This window comes from Rhinoderma darwinii, chromosome 4 (assembly GCF_050947455.1).
Source record: "Rhinoderma darwinii isolate aRhiDar2 chromosome 4, aRhiDar2.hap1, whole genome shotgun sequence".
In the NCBI taxonomy this organism is placed as follows: domain Eukaryota; kingdom Metazoa; phylum Chordata; class Amphibia; order Anura; family Rhinodermatidae; genus Rhinoderma; species Rhinoderma darwinii.
In genome coordinates this window covers 158,426,674-158,444,860 of record NC_134690.1, presented here as the reverse complement: position 1 = coordinate 158,444,860, position 18,187 = coordinate 158,426,674, and the positions used below count along the sequence as shown (strand labels likewise).

Here is an 18,187-nt window from a genome sequence, read left to right as displayed (position 1 = left end):
CTCCCTCCCCATAGAGCTGTCCTATTATACTCCTCCCTAATGCTAAGCTGCCCAAAGGGTGGATTTATAATCTTTCTGCTCCGGAAAGACAGGCCATGAAAGATTATATTAAAGATGGTCTCCGTAAGGGTCATATTCATCTATCTACTTCTCCAGAGTGTGCAGGTTTTTTCTTTGTTGAAAAAAAGATGGCGGTTTAAGACCCTGTATTGACTATCGTGAATGAAATAAGATTACTGTTAAGAATCAATATCCTCTTCCACTCATCCCGGACCTGTTTAAATCAGATCTCAGGAGCCAAGTGGTTCTCTAAAACTAGATTTACGCGGGGCCCACAATTTGGTTTGTATGAGTGGAAGACAGCATTTAATACTCCAGATGGTCATTATAAGTATTTGGTCATGCCTTTTGGTTTAAGTAATGCCCTAGCGGTTTTTCAAAACTTGGTTAATGATATTTTCAGAAATTTTATTGGACGCTTTGTAGTGGTGTATATGGACGATATTCTTGTGTTTTCTTCGGATCGGTCCTCTCATGTTCAACATTTAAGGTCCGTCCTTCATGTACGGAGGCAAAATTGTATTTACGCGAAATGTGATTTTTTTTTTTTCGAAGTTCAGAAAGTTAATTTCTTGGGATATGTGCTGTTGTCAAGGCGCGGGGTGTGGACAGTACAAAGTCTATAGTCCAGAAAGGGAACCAGAGGCAATGTAGACAGTAGAGGAGATTCAGGCTGAAGATAAGACTCCGGCAGTAGACGGACACCCGGCAGGGTGTGACACAGTGGATGCAGCGGAATACACAACTTGACTTCAACTCTAGACGGCACAGAGGCACAGTAGCACGGGATACAGGGTACAGGCAGCAGGAACGGGTAACACTGGGAACTGGAATACACTAGGTGACCATTTGCAAGACAAACTTTAGGTACACAACAAAGCTCAGGCAATGATCAAGAGGGCAGAGCCCTTTTTATAGTCCAGCAGCATTCTGGACTGATTGCAGACCTCCTGCAATTGCGTGTGCGCACTGGCCCTCTAAGGCCGTGCACGCACGGGCTCACGCGACCTGCGGGAGACAGTCTCAGATCTAGGAAGTGAGTGCTGGTGTCTCACAGGAGGGAGACCCCGCAGAGAACTCACGTGTCCATGGCCGTGGTAGTTGGAGGGTAAGTCAGAACGACGGGCCGCGGCCATAGACGTAACAGCCGTCTACTCATGATTTTAGTATGGACTCCACTAAGGTTCAAGCAATTCTTGATTGGCTACAACCCACTTCATTAAAAGCTCTGCAGAGGTTCTTGGGTTTTGCTAATTATTACCGAAAATGTATTCATAATTTTTCCTCCTTTGCCAAACCTTTGACGGATCTTACGAAAGTGGGTTCTGATCTTGTAAATTGGAGAACCAGTGTGGTCTCCACCTTTGAAAGCTTAAAACAGTGTTTTATGGAAGCGCCTGTACTTGTTCAACCTGACCTTTCTACTCCCTTATTTTTGAGGTTGTCGCCTCAGAAATAGGTGTGGGGGCTCTGGTGTCTCAAGGGTCTTCCGTATTGACTAATTTGCATCCCTGTGTAAATCTTCTTCCACTGAAAAGAAATACGATATAGGTAATCGTGAGCTTCTGGCTATTAAGTGGGCATTTGAAGAGTGGCGCCACTTTCTAGAGCGAGCTAGACATCAAATTACTGTACTGACTGATCATAAAAAGCTGACTTTTTTAAAATCAGCCAAATGACTCAATCCCAAACAGGCTAGGTGGGAATTGTTCTGGACCAAGTTTGACTTTATTGTAACCTATAGACCCGGGTCTAAAAATGTCAGGGCCGACGCATTATCTCGAAGTTTCTGTTCCTCACATGTCCCCGACATTCATCCTGAACCTATATTATCTAAGGGGATAGTGGTTTCTGCAATATCACCTGACTTTGCAACTGAGATTAAAGAATGTCAGCAACTCGCTCCGCAAACCATTCCTGCAGGGAAGTTGTTTGTACCTCCTCAGCTCGGATTTCGTTTGCTCAATGAGTTACATGATTCTGTTTTCTGTGGCCATCCAGGGATAACTGGTACTAAAAAATTTCTCTCGTGCTCTATTGATGCCCATCTTTGTCTCTTGATGTGAGTTCCTATGTCCCGGCTTGTGATGTCTTTGCTTGCGCTAAGACTCCTCGAATTTGCCCTATGGGTAAACTACTACCATTGTGTGTTCCACAGAAACCTTGGTCTTTTCTGTCTATGACTTTTATCACCGATTTGCCTCCCTCTGAAGAGAAAACTGTAATTTGGTTTGTGGTGGACCGTTTCAGTAAAATGTGTCATTTCATTCCATTGCTGCAACTCCGATTCCAAAACTCTGTCTAAATTATTTATTGATCAAGTGGTTCGCCTGCATGGTATTCCGGAAAATATTGTCTCTGATAGAGGTCTACAATTTGTAGCTAGCTTCTGGAGAGCTTTCTGTAAGAAACTTGGTGTACAGTTATCTTTCTCTTCAGCATTCCACTAATTAACTAATGGTCAAACCGAGCGTTTTAATCAAACCTTGTAACAATATCTTATGTGTTATATTGCTGATAACTAGACTGAATGGGTCTCATATCTTCCTTTAGCGGAATTTGATATAAATAATCTCCACCATGTTTCTTTTGATACCTCACCGTTTTTCTGTAATTATGGTTTTCATCCTCATTTTGATTCATTTTACGCCTCTTCTAGTGATAACCCTGAGGTAGAAGTTGAATTAAATAAACTGTGCACACTTTGGGCTCAGGTTCAATTGAACCTGAAGAACTCCCAAGTTATTAAAAAGAAAAATGCTAACAAAAAACGTATGGTAGGTCCTGTGTTTAATGTGGGTCAAAAGGTGCGGCCTCTCTTGCCTTTCTCTCACTTTGCTCCTGTTTCCTCCCACCCTCGTCATAGACTTCTATGGACAGCATAGAACCTGCTTCCTCTCTGAGCTGATATTCTGTCTTGTCTCTCAAAATGGATTTAACCAGTGAATTGAGAGTGAATGATCAAGGCAGGGGGAGGGGAAGGAGTGTCAGATTATTTTCACTTGTACTATCAATTTATATAAAGTTTGTTAAAAGTAGCAAGCAATAGTATAAAACCGGGTATACTTTTAAGACACCACTGCTATTATGATACATGCAGGCGAGTTCCCTCCTCCCTCATTAGCGATCATAAAATAAATGAGAAAGCATGATGTTTGCACATAAAAAGCTTTTTTTTTTCATCAATCCAAAAAATTGGCACTGGAAGTCCATGCTGGAAGCAGATGGCTTCGGACACGGAATAGCGGCCGAGCTTCAGTACTGCAGCTCTGCTCCTATTCAAGTGAATAAGAGCAGAGCTGCGGTTCTGCAGCACGGCCGCTAGGCAATGTACGCAGCCGACTGCTTCCGTCTCCGTACATTGCATACTATGCAATGACATCTTGTGCCCGCAGGCAGCCAGATCAGCTGATCGGTGCAGTGTCCGGGTGTCGGACCCCCACAGATCATATACTGATGACCTATATGGTGGATAGGTCATCAGTTGTCCGGTAGTGGACAACCCCTTTAACTCCTTAGTGACCACCAATACGCCTTTTTACGTTGGTCACTAAGGAGCCTTAGGCTAGGCTGACACCTTTTCACGTTCGCCTAGTCTAAGTCCTGCAGCTGATGACAGCTGAGCTCCTGCTCCAATGCCCGCGATCGAAGTTTACTTCGATCGCGGCCGTTTAACCCGTTAAATGCCGCCGTCAATAGCGACCGCGGCATTTAACTTTGTTTACAAAGGGAGTGCGCTCCCTCTGTCACCCATCGGCGGCCCGCGAATGCAATCGCGGGTCTCCGATGGGGTGTCATGGCAGCCGGGGGCTTGATAAAAGCCCCCAGGTCTGCCTTGGACATATGCCTGTTAGGACGCGCCGGAGGCACGTCCTAACAGATTGCCTGTCAGATTTACACTGACAGGCAATAATGCTCTGGTATACGAAGTATACCAGAGCATTATAGCAGCGATCTGAAGATCGCACAGTAAAGTCCCCTAGTGGGACTAGTGAAATAAATAATAAATGTGAAATAAAGATTATTAATAAAAGTTACAGTAAAAAAATAAATAAAAAGTGGTTTTATTTAGTAAAAGTGTAAAAAAATAAATAAAAGTACACATATATGGTATCGCTGCGACCGTAATGACGCAAAAAACAATGGCGAAATTGCTATTTTTTTCCATTGCCCCCCAAAAAAGTCATAATAAAAATGAATCAATAAGTCCCATGCACCCCAAAACAGTACCAATCAAAACTACGTCTCATCCCGCAGAAAACAAGCCCAAAAAATCACTACATTGATGGAAAAATAAAAAAGTTACGGCTCTTGGAAACGATGCAAAAACAAATAATTTTAGTTCAAAAGTGTTTTTATTGTGCAAAAAAGTCGTAAAACATAAAAAACCTCTACATATGTGGTATCGCCGTAATCGTACCGACCCATAGAATAAACTTAACATGTTATTTACGCTGCACAGTGAACGGCGTCAATTTAAAAACGCATAGAACAATGGCGGAATTTCAGTTTTTTTTATAATCCCCCCCAAAAAAAGTTAATAAAAGTTAATAAAAAAATTATATGTACCCAAAAATGGTGCTATTAAAAAGTACAACTAATCCCGCAAAAAACAAGTCCTCATACAGCTATGTAGACGAAAAAATAAAAAAGTTATAGCTCTTTGAATGAGACTATAGAAAAACGAATAAAATAGCTTGGTCATTAGGGCCTAAAATGGGCTGGTCACTAAGGGGTTAAAGGCTATGGACACCTTTGAGGGCATTTTTTTTGTTATTAATAAATAGATTAGTCAGTGTGATTAGTGTAACTTTGTAATTAGTCTTTATTAAAAAAATATTTTTACTTTTGGAGATACAGATGTTCTGTATTCTCTATAAAGAGCAGCTGTATCGTTAGTTTTACACTGAATCCGTCAGTCCCGCGGACCTGACAGGTTCAGTGTCGGCGGGTCCTGTGTCCCTGTGACACGCGGGATCCACCTGTAATTTATCGCACCTAAATTCCTAACACATCTGGTGTAAATGATAGTAAACCCGTCAGGCTGCAGTTCCCCAGTCCCTTTTGTTTAACCCCACTTCCTTTTTTCAAAAGTGGCAAAAGTCGAAAGTTTCACTGCAAATTGCGACTTTTGGCATAGAAAAGTTAATACATTTTCCCTGCATAATTTCTTTGCGCAAAAGTTTCCACTGCGTAAAATGACTCCATTTCATCCTATAATGAAAGAAAATCTGAAATGTATACATCTCTCCTCAGCGTACCCTATGTATGTGCTGTAGATTTGGAATTCAATCGTAGACTTTAAAAGATATTTCAAATTCCACACTGAAATCCACCACACAAATTTGTAGCGAAAACAGCACAAAATACACAGAAATTTCATATTTTTTATGTCGATTTCGTGGCAGAATTAGACACCACATGTGAATCAACTCTTAAATAATGATAAACGATAAAGATAAAAAACAGAAATGATATTACATCATATGTATAATATAGTCCAAGATTGTGATAGTTCAGGGTTATAAAGACCATTCAAACTAAATATAAGTTGTGTATACAAAGCAATACAAAAATATGTAAAATATAACAATAACAATAATAACAATATATTACCTCATTCAGCGTATGCAGCTCCATAAAGTGAAATACATATAGCCACGTGACATTGTAATCCAGCAGTGGAGGAGTTAAACCGCCTACTGCCTGAGTACATGATGTCATGCGATTGTTTAACTAGCCCAGCCCTGCATGTATTTTGTCCTCTCTCCCCCACCATACAATCCTAGTGAGGCTTTCCTGATTACATTGTATCCTTCCTCCACAAATCTCGTTCATCGTGCGATCTGATCAGTCTCAGGGTTCCCGCCGCCGATGACAGCTCCTCAGCCATTGTGTGCGTTATCCTGCGGCCTCAGGACTGAGTGACAGCACCCAGCAGTCATGACTGAAGTCACTATCGACGACACCAACCTGCCGGGAGTCAAGGAAGGTAAATGCATCGTATGTCGTGTAGAGCTCACCCCCTCCTCACACCGTGTCCAGACGACCCGTCTCCTTCCCCTCACAAACTCAGTGACCAAAGGGTTAACCTGCTCCCATTAACCATTTAATAAACACTGTGCTGGTATTATTAGGCTGTGCGCGCGTAGTTGTGTCTTGTAACTAAAAACATGTTGCAGGTGTCTAGCCATAAAGTGGTAAATATTATAAAGTGAAGTAATAAACCATTTATCTTCTCTTCTGTATTCTTATGTAAATAAACATACTTTTACTGATGTTGATGGGGACAGTAGTTCCTTCTCGTCTATATGGAAAGAGTACATCATATATGGAGAGGTCTCTTGTTCATGTACGAGACCAGGCGCTGGTTGACGCCGGTCCCGTGTATTTACTACACTTCAGTGACGTTCTGCGCAATATGACCGTCTAGTCCAATAATGTCGCACAGCAGCAATTGGCAAACCGTCACCCCGAAATATTACAGATAAAAATAAGTTTCTTTTTTTCCCAGTAATCTGACCGAGATCTATTTCACTACAGACTGCGGCCTTGATGTTTCCTAGTATACAGTATCAGGTCAGCAGCGTGTATAGCGTATACACATGGATAGATTAATTCTATATATTAGCATTGTGTGTATTTATATAAAAAATCAGGGTATTCAGTTGTATGTAGAATCGGTACAGAATTGTGGGTATACAATATGATATCCGAGAGGATGACTGTATATACTATATACATTCCGCTTCAACCATTCACTGCCTGTGCTCCTCTTATATGATTCACTGACGCTACTAATGTATAGTATCCGGCTATATTTGTTGCAGATTTTCAACTATGCAATTTCCTAGGTATCCGTGTTACATCTGCAACCAATCCACGAACTGCAAAGGCCCTTTTACACCGGCTGGTGCAGCGAGCGCCGATCAACGAGACATCGTTGACTGGCGCTCATTTGCTCCTGCCACACAGAGCTATGGATGGGGACGAGCGCTCGTTGCTCCGATCGCTCGTCCTCATAAGTTAGGGAGATGCGCTGCCGACAACGATAAGGTTTACTTTTTTAAAACTATACGATCAGCGGTTGAACGAGCGTTTGCTCAATAATCTGCTGATCGCTGCCGTTTACACAGGGCGATTATTGGCAACCAGTGTTCTATGAAAGCTGGTCCGCTCGATAATCGCGCAGTGTAAAACGCCCTTTAGGCTATGTTCACATGGCAAACCAAAAACGTCTGAAAATACGGCACTGTTTTCATGGGTAAACGGCTCCTGATTTTCAGGTGTTTTTTTAAGCAACTTGCATTTTTTTGCGCTGTTTTTTTACGGCTGTTTTTCTATTGAGTCAATGAAAAACGACTCAAGAAGTGGTATGCACTTGTTTTTTACACAACTGTTTTTAAGAACGGCTGAGTAAAAAACGCCCTGTGGGAACCGAATGCTGTTTTTTCCCATTGAAATCAATGGGCAGATGTCTGCAGGCGTTGAGCCCCCGCATTTTTAGTTGTTTTTCGGGGCGTTTATGGCCCGAAAACGGCTGAAAATAGGTTGTGTGATCCTACCCTTAGTCTCTCTAGATAGTATCATGGTAGCCCAGGAGGTGAGTGGTAGGAGCTATCTTCCTCTGTCCAGGTTCTTCTCCCCTTCTGACGTCTTAGGGTATGTTCACACGTAGAGTCAAAAACGTCTCAAAATACGAAGCTGCTTTCAAGGGAAAACAGCCCCTGATTTTCAGACGTTTTTTGAGCAACTCGCGTTTTTGGCAGCATTTTTTACGGCCGTTTTTGTAGCTGTTTTCATTGGAGTCTATGAGAAAACTGCTCCAAAAACGTCCCAAGAAGTGTCCTGCACTTCTTTTGCCGAGGCTGTAATTTTACGAGCCGTCTTTTGACAGCGACGCGTAAAATGACAGGTCGTCGGCACAGTACATCGTAAAGCCCATTGAAAGTAATGGGCAGATGTTTGCCGACGTATTGGAGCCGTTTTTTCAAACGTAATTCGGGGCGTAAAACATCTCCATTACATCTGAATATAGGTCGTGTGAACCCAGCCTTATATCCAAGGCTTTACTTTCCAAACAAGGTGGAAAAAAAAAATGCGAACAACCCACCTTTTTCCGGGCACCGCAACATGAATAAGGTGCAATGATAAAGCCATCAATACTGATACTATATATACACTTAAGTGGTAGGCCTACAAAATAGCACATGCTCATGGTTACAATATTCAGGTGACCGTTTACAGTATATAAACGGTAACTTTTATTTCCTCAAAAAAAACACCGTAATAACCCCAAAATCTAAAATTGGTGTGAATAGGTCCTAAAGGCTCTAAAGATAAGGAAACCTAAGCTGGGATCAGGCTGTAGCATGCGCTCAACCCCATCCACATGGATTCTGTTGAAGATTTTTTTTATGTAGAAAGTGCACTGAAAATTTGCAACAAATCTGCCATGTGTGCACATGGCCTGAGAATGCCCAAAGATAGAAATATAAATCTGCGACCCCCCCCCCCCATGGTACAAAATACTGACTATTCCTAATGATTGTACAAGAATGAATATTATAAATCAGCCCTCTTATAAAATTCATCCACTAAAAGTGTAATTTAAATAAATATCCAGTAGATACAATTGAGCCATCAAATAATAAATAGACCATATCCATTCTTTACAATAAATCTACACATAATAATGTAGGCTCTGATAACATTTTCTCAGTAGTCTATTCCGGAAAAAACCAAAACTCTGGCCACCACAACGGAACAACTGACTCCGATGAGCTCTTTGCACCTCCATGTAAATGCAAGGCGTTTTTTTTTGTTTTTTTTTGTTTTTCCATTCTGTAAGAACGTGTGAAAAAATAGCTTGTCGTACAGTGCCACATGGGGGACCTATGGACCCCTAGTCGAACAGGTCTGTTATTGATTATTGTGTGTGGATATATCAATCATTTCAATGGGAACATCTGTTTATTTTTTTTATTTTTTCCCTGTCTCAGGCGTTTGGGTAAGGGCCTGTTCACATGAGTGTTCAGGTTCCGTTCAACCTTTTTGTCAGAGGAACCAATGAATGGAAACTATGGTTTCAATGGTAATGTTTCCGTTCTGTAAAGTTTGCGTTTTTTTTGTGCTGTGCTATTGTTTCTGTGAAAAAAAACAAACCCTAGAAACTTTACGGAACGGAAACAAACTGAAGCGTTACCATTGAAATCAATAGTAATGCAAACTGAAGTGGTGATTTCCGTTCATCGGTTCCTCTGATGACTGAAAGGTCAAACGGAACCGATGAATGGAACTCGAATTCTGATGTAAACCGGCCCTAATGTGTCATATAAGACTGGGGTATAAAAAAATAAAAATAAAAGTATATTGTGGTGGTGATGTCAGAGCAAAGTTACAGATCCAGGCACCTTACGTACATGTATACTGCTGCATGTCCAGTGTCCTTTCCATAGTCACTTAACATATGTATACGGCTGCCAGGCTCAGCATACCCCTCCCCCTCCTCTTCCTCCCCTAAGTTTGACTCTTGCATAGTTCACAGCAGTCAATCTTCCTCCTCTGCCTTATAAACAAGCCAGAATTGGCGCTATAGTCTAGTAAAGCTTGCTAAGGCTTTATTAATGCTGGCTATAGACAAAGCCAGTTTTTTTAAAATACTAAATCCTATTTATTTTTTTTAAATAATATGCTTTTAATTGTTTAAATTGAATTAAAGACAGGTAATGTATCTACAATCTTGTATTGACCCTCAGTTATAACCTGCGTTATAGACGAGAACTATAAATTCACAATTCTGCGGGTTGTCACTGGACTGACTGGTCGACAGACTTGTCAGACAGATCTCTGAACGGTTTAGTTGGTTTCCTATAATTCAGTGGGGCAGGTAAGGACTGTTTTTTCCACGTAGCAATTCTTGTAATAGCGCTAAAAGTATATCACTGGATCATTCATACAAAATTATCGTATTTGTGTCCTTTCAATGAAGTACCACGTGAAAATCGTCATCCTCCCTGACCATTTTATGAATTAGTTATCGTTACTTGTGATGTGCAATTAGTTTTTCTATTGGATTAATAAGACATTTTCCCAGAATACAAATAACCATAGCAAGCGGTGTTCAGGCATTAAAGGGAACCTGTCCGCTCCTATTTGCCTACCAAATGGTTCCCAGCATTTGGTAGGTCTTGTAATAACCATGTTCCCACATACCTATTGCCTTGTTTGTCCAGATAAACAACTTTGCCATATTCAAATGACTGCAAGTGCCACTCGGGCTGTCCATTTCGCTGCACGTGTTCCTGTTTTCGCCAGCTCATCTCCGCCTCCTTGATCAGTGAGGATGACCGTGATGTCAATCCTGAAGTCTCGCGCATATGCCACTTACATTCTATCCATGGACTAGGCCATAGTGTGCCAACGTCAATCCTGAGCGAGGGGGTGGGGTTGAGCAGGATAAAATGGCCAGAATAGGAGCACTTGCCAAGAAACTGCAAGTACCGCTTGGGCATACCGAGTCATTTGCATATGGCAATAAGACTACATGCCAGGGACTCCTGTAAGCATAATTTGTATTCGCATCGAAAAAAATATTTCAGGGCCCCACTATGCAGCCATTTAAAGCTGGCAACTACTCGTTTTCTCAGGCGTGTATAGATCTTCTGTGTTTATTTAATAGGGCAAAGCAGTGACTGTCCTTGATGTTCTTAGAATGGGGTTACACCATCAGGACATTGCCCCAATACTTACCCTGTAACTCCTGCTCTAAACTGGTATTGCTGCTTATTGAGTGAAATGTGTCTTAATATTTTTCTATTCTATAATGTAAAAGTGTTGTCAGAAGGCTTGTTGCCAAGTGTCCTGGAGATGCCATTGCCATTACTCACAGACCAGAGCTGCTGAGTAAACCTGTTGTTAAATATTAACCATTGGTGGCTGATGGTGCGATTGTTGAGCAAAGCTCTGCTGTTGTTCGAAACTTTTTTTCGATTTTGGACAATTGCAGGAAGTCTTCTCATGCCCGACCCTGTTCATTAATACGATTTCAGTGGCTGTCAATGCCCTTATTACTGCCCTTGACATAACTAAAAAAAAAAAAAACTTTTTTTTTTAAAATTTAATTACATGGGCTTGTCCACACGTTGCGGAATACAGTAGCAGCAAAATGGGTGAGATTTAACAAATCTCATCCACACGCCGCGTAAATATTCTGAGCAGAAACTGACCGGTGGTGTGTGTTTTTCGGATCACAGCAAGTCCATTCCTGCTGCGGAAAGTGGACTGAATTGCTGCGTTTTTCAGAGGAGAGATCGCCTTCTCCTAGCATTGCGAGAAGCGCCACAAAATACACACCATTTTCTGCAGTCAAAAACGCAGGAAATTATGTTTTTTTTTTTTTTTTTTGTTTTTTGTTTTTTTTCCCTCGGTGGAAAGTCTGCTATTTTCAACGGAATTGCTGCAGAGATTTTCTGCAGCAATTCCGTTACATGTGGACCAGCCCTATGAGTGCAGTTTTACGCAGCGGACATTACAGCCGAAAAAACTGCACCATAATTTGGTGCAGTTTTGTCGGACAGAATTCAGTGTGGTGCCCAGGGCGGATACGGTGTGTTCTCTTACGCATCGTGTTCGCCTTGTGTGAACATAGCCTTAATGTATAACTTTCCATTCACACTGCGTCAGATAACCCTGTGGTTTTACATTAGTAAATGTTTCCTGTTGGGACGCTGGAAAACACCGCAATTGAGAGGACAATAGGCAAGTGTGAATGGAAATGTCATAAACTCCCATTCACTAAGACTTTTACATCTGGCTTGTGAGTTGAGTGGACCTGACCTAAAATAACAAAAATGAAGAATATATAGTGCTGTGTGTATGTCTTGAATGTTAGAATGTGCTCAGCGAAATCATTCAACAAACAGATTTACAGGAAACGGATTAGTCAGTGTAAACTTTATTGTATTTAGGTGTAACATTGTGTGAGTATACTGTTACATGTTTTGTATAGCACTTCCAGGGCTATAAGATTGGAAACCACAAATACCAGATCTTACCTTATTTTACACACTAGCATTTGAATTTTATGTCTCTAAGGGTATGTTCACACGCTTACTAAAAAAAACGGCTGTAAAATACGGAGCTGGTTTCAAGGGAAAACAGCCCCTGACTTTTAGCCGTTTTTGGAGCTTTTTTTCTATTGAGGCAATGAAAAACGTCTCAAGAAGTGTCATGCACTTTTTTTATGGGGCTTTTTGTACGCAACGTTTTTAAAAACGGATGAGTAAACACCCCGTGGGAACGGAACGCCGTTTTTCCAATTTAAATCAATGGGCAGATGTTTAGAGGCGTTCAGCCCCCGTATTTTCGGGGTGTTTACGTCTCAAAAAAACGGCTGAAAATAGGTTGTGTGAACATACCCTAAAAGGAAACTTGTCAGAAGATTCATGCTGCCCTAACCACGGGTAGCATGATATATAGCGACCGGTGTCCTGGTAACCTAAAAATATATGTATTTTTTTTAAACTGAAGAGCTCCGGTGCTTCATAGAAAACATATTAAAATGATAAGTGCCAAGCTCGGGGAGGTGTCTGCTGGGTGGCGTCCCTCTGGTGTAATATCCACAGCTGCTGACCGTCGTCCATGGCCATCGGAGGGAAGATATGAACGAGTGAGTGCCAGGCGGCATCTTCCTTCTGAGAGACCCCGGCACTCCCTTCCGCATCGCTGCACTCGTTCTCGTAAGGAGCTCGCGCTTGGCCTTAAAGGGCCAGTGCACACACATGAGTAAAATCTGTAATTAGCCCATGATCATCCTGGACTATAAAAAGGGCCATTCCCTTTCACTCGTTGCCTGAGTGTTAGTCTTAGCAAATGGTCCCTTAGTGCTATATTTGTTCCTGTGCCTTAGGCCTTATTTAAACGGACTTCAATGGGTGCGTGATGTGCGAAACACGGGCAAGTATAGGACATGTCGTGAGTTTTATGCAGCGCACATACGCTGCGTGAAAATCACTGACAGCCTGAATGACCCCATTCACTTACATAGGTCCATGCGACGCGTGCGAAAATCACGCGCGTAACACGTTTGTGTGAATAAGGCCTTAGACTGTTGGAGTCGTGTTGTGCCACCTGTCATGCCTGCTGATATACACCACGTCTGGTGTCTGCAAGTTCATCTGTGCCGAGCCTCCATTACTGTCTCTTGTACTAGGACTGTTTGGCCAGCTGCTACTCCGCTAGGGCGGTGCGGAATAGTGGGTCCACATACCCACGGATCGTGACATCTGACTTCTCCCTGCCCAGCTCGCATTGATTGACCGGTGTCTCTCTGTCTATCAAGTAGTCTAGTGTAGTCAGGGCAGCTGTTGTTTTTTCATGCTGCCCGTGGCTAGGGTAGCATGAACCTTCTTTTAAATTAAAGTCCTACAGCTGTTTATCAAACGAACAAGAAAACTAAAAACCTCTCGACAAACACTGAGAAAGCATTCTTCCGTTTTTCTATTCCTCTAAAAATCCACAACTATGTACATTGTGACAAATTCCAATTCTGAACTGACTGTAGTGCTCCGTAATGTTGGGATAATCTTGGGACCTGTTCACACCAGCGTCTGGTTCCGTTTAGAGTTTCCGTTCATCTATTCCATCAGTGGAACAGATAAACGGAAAGCCAAACAGAAACTATAGCTTCCGTTTGCATTACCGTTGATTTCAATGGTAATGTTTCAGTTGGTTTTAATTTGTTTCCGTCTTTTCACAGAAACCATAGCATAGTCTACTACGCTACTTCCGTTTAAAAAAACAAACGGAAACAAGCGGAAACCAACTGAAGCATTACCATTGAAATCAATGGTAATGCAAACGGAACCTATAGTTTCTGTTCGGCTTTCGGAACGAGGAACTCTGACAGAATAGATGAATGGAAACCCCAAACGGAACCTGACGGTGATGTGAACTGGCCCTTAAAATGATTGTATTATCAGCTTTTAACACAGACTGCTCCATTGCAGTGTTCTTCTAAGTTTGTGCCTGTTGCTTTATCTGTCTATAGTGGAGTCAGATCGTATTGCAGTTATAGCCAGCACATGCCAATGATTTCTAAATATTTTCTGGTCCATAAGGAAATTGTCCTGGTGATTAAGGCTTTGTATTTTTTATGCCTACGAGCATTTACTAGGAAATATGTCCTCTACTAGGAAAAAAATAAATGAAGGTTATTTTTTCCATTTGAGAGTTAAACAGGTTGTCCACTACCAGACAACTGATGACCTATCCACTGAATACCCGGACCCCACACTGGTCAGCTGCCTCCATGCACCGGACGTCCATGCTGGAAGCAGTTGGCTCCGGCCACGGAATAGCGGCAGAGCTGCAGCGCGGCCGCTATGAAATGTACGGAGCCAACCGGCTCCGTACACTGCATACTGTGCGATCACATCCGGCAGCCGGAGCACCGGATCGGTGCGGGTCTGGGTGTCGGACCCGCACCGATTAAAACATTGATGACCGATCAGGTGGATAGGTAATCAGTTGTTCGTTAGTGGACAACCCCTTTAAATGGTAATTCCTAAACTCAGAAATCTATAGTATATCCTCCGGATATACCATACGTGTCTAAATGATGCAGGGACCCGCATCTTGCAGACATTTATGGCATATGCTATGGATATGCCATAAATGTCTGAGTTGGGAATAACTCTTTAAAGGCACACCTTTTGACATGGAAAAATGGCGTAAATTAGAATACATTTGTTGGGCTGCTGTGGCCACGCCTCTTTTGGGAAGCCACCCCCACTTTCTACAAAGGCGGCAGAAAATGGCCAAAAACTTTGCACTGCAAAAACTGCCGTATAAAGGTTGATATATTCCCTCCCCGTCGTATGTGTTTGGGAGGAAAAAAAACCTTTTGCTTTTATTTTTTTTCCAACACGCCTATACAGTGAAGGAAATAAGTATTTGATCCCTTGCTGATTTTGTAAGTTTGCCCACTGTTAAAGACATGAACAGTCTAGAATTTTTAGGCTAGGTTAATTTTACCAGTGAGAGATAGATTATATTTAAAAAAAAACAACTGAAAATCACATAGTCAAAATTATATATATTTATTTGCATTTTGCACAGAGAAATAAGTATTTTATCCCTTTGCCAAACAAGACTTAATACTTGGTGGCAAAACCCTTGTTAGCAAGCACAGCAGTCAGACGCTTTTTTGTAGTTGATGATGAGGTTTGCACACATGTTAGATGGAATTTTGGCCCACTCATCTTTGCAGATCATCTGTAAATCATTGAGATTTTGAGGCTGTCGCTTGGCAACTCGGATCTTCAGCTCCCTCCATAAGTTTTCGATGGGATTAAGGTCTGGAGTCTGGCTAGGTAACTCCATGACCTTAATGTGCTTCTTTTTGAGCCACTCCTTTGTTGCCTTGGCTGTATGTTTCTGGTCATTGTCGTGCTGGAAGAGCCAGCCACGAGCCATTTTTAATGTCCTCGTGGAGGGAAGGAGGTTGTCACTCAGGATTTGACGGTACATGGCTCCATCCATTCTCCCATTGATGCGGTGAAGTAGTCCTGTGCCCTTAGCAGAGAAACACCCCCAAAACATAATATTTCCACCTCCATGCTTGACAGTGGGGATGGTGTTCTTTGGGTCATAGGCAGCATTTCTCTTCTTCCAAACACGGCGAGTTGAGTTAATGCCAAAGAGCTCAATTTTAGTCTCATCTGACCACAGCACCTTCTCCCAATCACTCTCAGAATCATCCAGATGTTCATTTGCAAACTTCAGACGGGCCTGTACATGTTCCTTCTTGAGCAGGGACCTTGCGGGCACTGCAGGATTTGAATCCATTACGGCGTAATGTGTTACCAATGGTTTTCTTGGTGACTGTGGTCCCAGCTGCCTTGAGATCATTAACAAGTTCCCCCCGTGTACTTTTCGGCTCCGCTCTCACCTTCCTCAGGATCAAGGATACCCCACCAGGTGAGATTTTGCCTGGAGCCCCAGATCGATGTCGATTGACAGTCATTTTGTATGTCTTCCATTTTCTTACTATTGCACCAACAATTGTCTCCTTCTCACCCAGCGTCTTACTTATGGTTTTGTAGCCCATTCCAGCCTTGTGCAGGTCTATGATCTTGTCCCTGACATCCTTAGAAAGCTCTTTGGTCTTGCCCATGTTGTAGAGGTTAGAGTCAGACTGATTAATTGAGTCTGTGGACAGGAGTCTTTTATACAGGTGACCATGTAAGACAGCTGTCTTTAATGCAGGCACCAAGTTGATTTGGAGCGTGTAACTGGTCTGGAGGAGGCTGAACTCTTAATGGTTGGTAGGGGATCAAATACTTATTTCTCTGTGCACAATGCAAATAAATATATATAATTTTGACCGATTTTTTTTTTTTTCTTTTTTTTTTTTCTTCTTTTTTTTTATATAATCTATCTCACTGATAAAATTAACCTAGCCTAAAAATTCTAGACTGTTCATGACTTTGACAGTGGGCAAACTTAAAAAATCAGCAAGGGATCAAATACTTATTTCCTTCACTGTATATGAGGTATAATGCATTTTAAAGTAACTTGGCACAATATGGTAGGAGATAGTTTCTAACTTATTAGGGCAGTCATGTACATTTCACATTTCCTCTAGTTGTGGTCTTGGTCAGTCTTTTCTGTGAATACAGGATGCGGACTACATGAGAACTGGAAATTCTGCTGGAGGCATTGCTGTAGTAATTCTTTTTATAATAGCAATTACCTTGTGACTTCTCACTATGGATATCTCCACCATATTTCTTTGGCTCTCCAGTTTGTCTAATGAGCGATATCTACAGTGAACTTTCCCTTCTTAAAAATAGTCACTATTTGTTTTGGTGGTAGTTTCGGTCGTGCTTTGTGTGTTGTATTACTCAGGCCAAAGCAGGAATTGACAATTTTGTAATGGACAGATTGAACTACTGACGTGTATATATTTTTTCCTTACTTGAGGGGTGTGTGTGTGTGTGTGTGTGTGTGTGTGTGTGTGTGTGTAAAAAATAAATGTATTTATATTAAAAAAAGGCCTCTTTCAATAACATGATGAAATGATGATCTCCTTGCTTTTTATTGTCCCACTAGGGGGCTTGAGCATGCGATCGCTCAGTCGCTTGTGATATACACTGTAATACTTCTGTTTTGCAGTGTATTGTTCTTTTAGCATTTATTGTGTAAAGAGACCCCTTCCATCAAACCGCTTAAGGCTTGTCCACACGTAACGGATTTGCTGCAGAAAATGTATGCATCAACTAGCAGACCATTCGCTGTGGAAAATCTGCATAATTTCATGTGTTTTTTTTTTTTTTTTTTTTTTTTTTTTCTGTGCAAAATAGTGCTGATTTTTGCGGAGGTTTTTTTCAAGGTCTGTGTGATAGTGAAATTTCTTCTTCCTGTGTTGTCATTTCCACCCCTGTAAGCAATTCTGCAGCGTTTCCGCAGCAAATTACGCAGTACATCAGAAAAACTCTGGAAGTCCATCCATTTTCCGCATCAATAATTGACATGCTGCGGAGCTAAAATGACGTGCTGCAGGAGAATTTCTGGACTGCATTTTTCCGCAGCATGTGGATGACACGCGTTAAACCACACCCACTTTGCTGCTACTGTATTTCGCTGCCTATTTTCAGTCTGCAATTCCGGATGAAAAATACACAGCAATTCCATTACGTGTGGACAAGCCCTAAGATTCCAAGGTTGTTATTAGCCATGGCATCAAAGTGGTTAAACTGCCATGATCGGAGTGTTAATCCAGCCATTCGAGCATGGTGTCAGCTGTAATATACAGCTGACCTCCATTATTCATGAAGCGGGCTGAGCTCCTGAGCCTGCTCCAACTCCCCTCCCGACTTCCGCCATACATATACGTTGATGGGCTAATGTTTGCCAAGAAAATATTTCCCCGCACCTTTACACCACCATCAACAACGTAAAAGGTTGGCATGAGGAAGGTTGGATGATATGCATTGACTGGCAGATATATGGGTGTAATTAATGAGTGCATTTTTGAAAATGCTGCTTGGCTAAAGACAGATGTTCATCCTAAACCGACTATGGCCCACATTTATTTGCGTTTACGCTGTCTTATTGCGTAAAC

At 41.9% G+C, this 18,187-nt stretch overlaps 2 protein-coding genes across 4 annotated transcripts in view; one reads left to right on the top strand and one right to left on the bottom strand.

Annotated features, from left to right (window-relative positions):
• Positions 1-6,035, bottom strand: part of UTS2B (urotensin 2B) — a 63,550-nt gene extending 57,515 nt beyond the window's left edge. Inside the window, exon 1 of the mRNA XM_075861779.1 lies at positions 5,677-6,035. Coding sequence (XP_075717894.1) covers positions 5,677-5,681 — 5 coding nt within the window. The 5' untranslated portion in view covers positions 5,682-6,035. The remainder of the gene's footprint in view (positions 1-5,676) is intronic.
• Positions 5,730-18,187, top strand: part of CCDC50 (coiled-coil domain containing 50) — a 61,963-nt gene continuing 49,505 nt past the window's right edge. Inside the window, exon 1 of one of the 3 annotated variants that reach the window (XM_075861776.1) lies at positions 5,730-6,052. In XM_075861776.1, the coding sequence (XP_075717891.1) occupies positions 6,004-6,052 (49 nt within the window). In that variant the 5' untranslated portion in view covers positions 5,730-6,003. The remainder of the gene's footprint in view (positions 6,053-18,187) is intronic. The other 2 variants (XM_075861775.1, XM_075861777.1) reach the window with 2 other exon arrangements.